General features: G+C 62.7%; 1 protein-coding gene across 1 annotated transcript in view; it reads right to left on the bottom strand.

The window, feature by feature from the left end:
• Positions 1-577: 577 nt before the first annotated feature.
• Positions 578-1,308, bottom strand: part of Ntsr1 (neurotensin receptor 1 (high affinity)) — a 46,034-nt gene continuing 45,303 nt past the window's right edge. Inside the window, exons 4-5 of the mRNA XM_013030347.1 lie at positions 1,098-1,188; positions 578-827 (exon numbers count right to left, since the gene is read on the bottom strand). Coding sequence (XP_012885801.1) covers positions 578-827; positions 1,098-1,188 — 341 coding nt within the window. The remainder of the gene's footprint in view (positions 828-1,097; positions 1,189-1,308) is intronic.

Raw genomic sequence — 1,308 nt, 5'->3', positions numbered from 1 at the left:
TGCCAGCCCTGACTCCTTTGACTTTGTGGGAATGTGGAAGCCTGGGTCCCCTCCGTGGCCCCTGACTGCCCAGGGGAAGGCAGGGAGGCGGATGTCCTCACCCTCAGCCCCGGGCTCCAGGAGTGAAGGCGCTGTCAGGAGGATCTGGCTGTGAGGCCCAGAGCTGCGAAGCCCACTGATCCTGGGGCTGGACTGAGCTTTGAGCTGGACCGGGGGCGAGGGAGGGAGGGGAGCCTGGCCCAGGCCCAGGGCCTGCTCTTTAGACACTGGTGGCCCTGCCTGGGGTCTGTGAGTCCATCAGCTGCCCGTGGGCCCAGCCCCAAGCCACCCTCCTTCCCTTTCTCCAAAATCCATTAGTCTGCGAACAAAGGAAATGGCCTTTGCGCAATTAGCTTTTGATCAGTGAGAGGAGCATCTCTGCTCTGGCTTTAAAGTGGGGGTGGTGAGGGAGGAAGGAGGGGAGGAGATGGGGAGGAGGGAAATGGAAAGGAAATGGGTGAGCGGCCATAGGCCTGGTTTGCGCGGCCAAGGACCAAGTGCCCCACCACACGTGGCAGGCATGGGGCGGCTGCCCGGCCTAGTACAGCGTCTCCCGGGTGGCACTGCTGGAGAAGGCGTGGTTGCTGGACACGCTGTTGGGCTTCCTGGAGAGCGCCGGCCTCTTCCTCCTGCGTCGCCACACGGGGCAGAGGCAGGTCAGTGTGGACAAGAAGACCTGGCGGAAGTTGGCGGAGACGAGGTTGTACAGGATGGGGTTGATGGTGGAGCTGACGTAGAAAAGCGCGTTGGTCAGCATGTAGAAGTAATGGTAGAAGTCGTAGAGGAAGCTGAGGGAGAGGAAGAGAGGTGCTCAGAGCTCGGCCGTGGGGCCTGGGGGACTGCAGGGTGCTGGGGTCCCGGTGGCTGCCTGGGGTGCTTCTCCACGGGGCGTCTGGTGACAAGCCCAGCTCTGCTCCCTGGCTGGCCAGACCTGTTCCTGCAAAGGTTGGACCCGCCGGTCCCTCCACCGTCTTCTCTGTCCAGCGGCCTCACCCAGGCCGGGGGCTCAGCACCCCTCACCCCTGCCTGCACGGGGTCCCCAGCATCCCAGTACTCACGGGGTCCACTGCTCATCGGAGACGTAACAGAACATGAGGCGCCGCACGTGGTAGGGCAACCAGCAGACCACAAAGGCAATGACCACGGCCCCTGAGAGAGAGAGAGAGAGAGAGAGAGAGAGAGAGAGGGAGGGAGGGAGAGAGAAAGAGAGAGAGAGAGGAGAGAGAGAGAGAGGAGAGAGAGAGGGAGAGAGAGACAGAGGAGAGAGAG

The sequence above is a fragment of the Dipodomys ordii genome, unplaced genomic scaffold (genome assembly GCF_000151885.1).
Source record: "Dipodomys ordii isolate 6190 unplaced genomic scaffold, Dord_2.0 Scaffold129, whole genome shotgun sequence".
NCBI classification, from domain to species: domain Eukaryota; kingdom Metazoa; phylum Chordata; class Mammalia; order Rodentia; family Heteromyidae; genus Dipodomys; species Dipodomys ordii.
The sequence above is the reverse complement of the archived record's forward strand: the minus strand, read 5'-3'. Positions and strand labels throughout refer to the sequence as shown.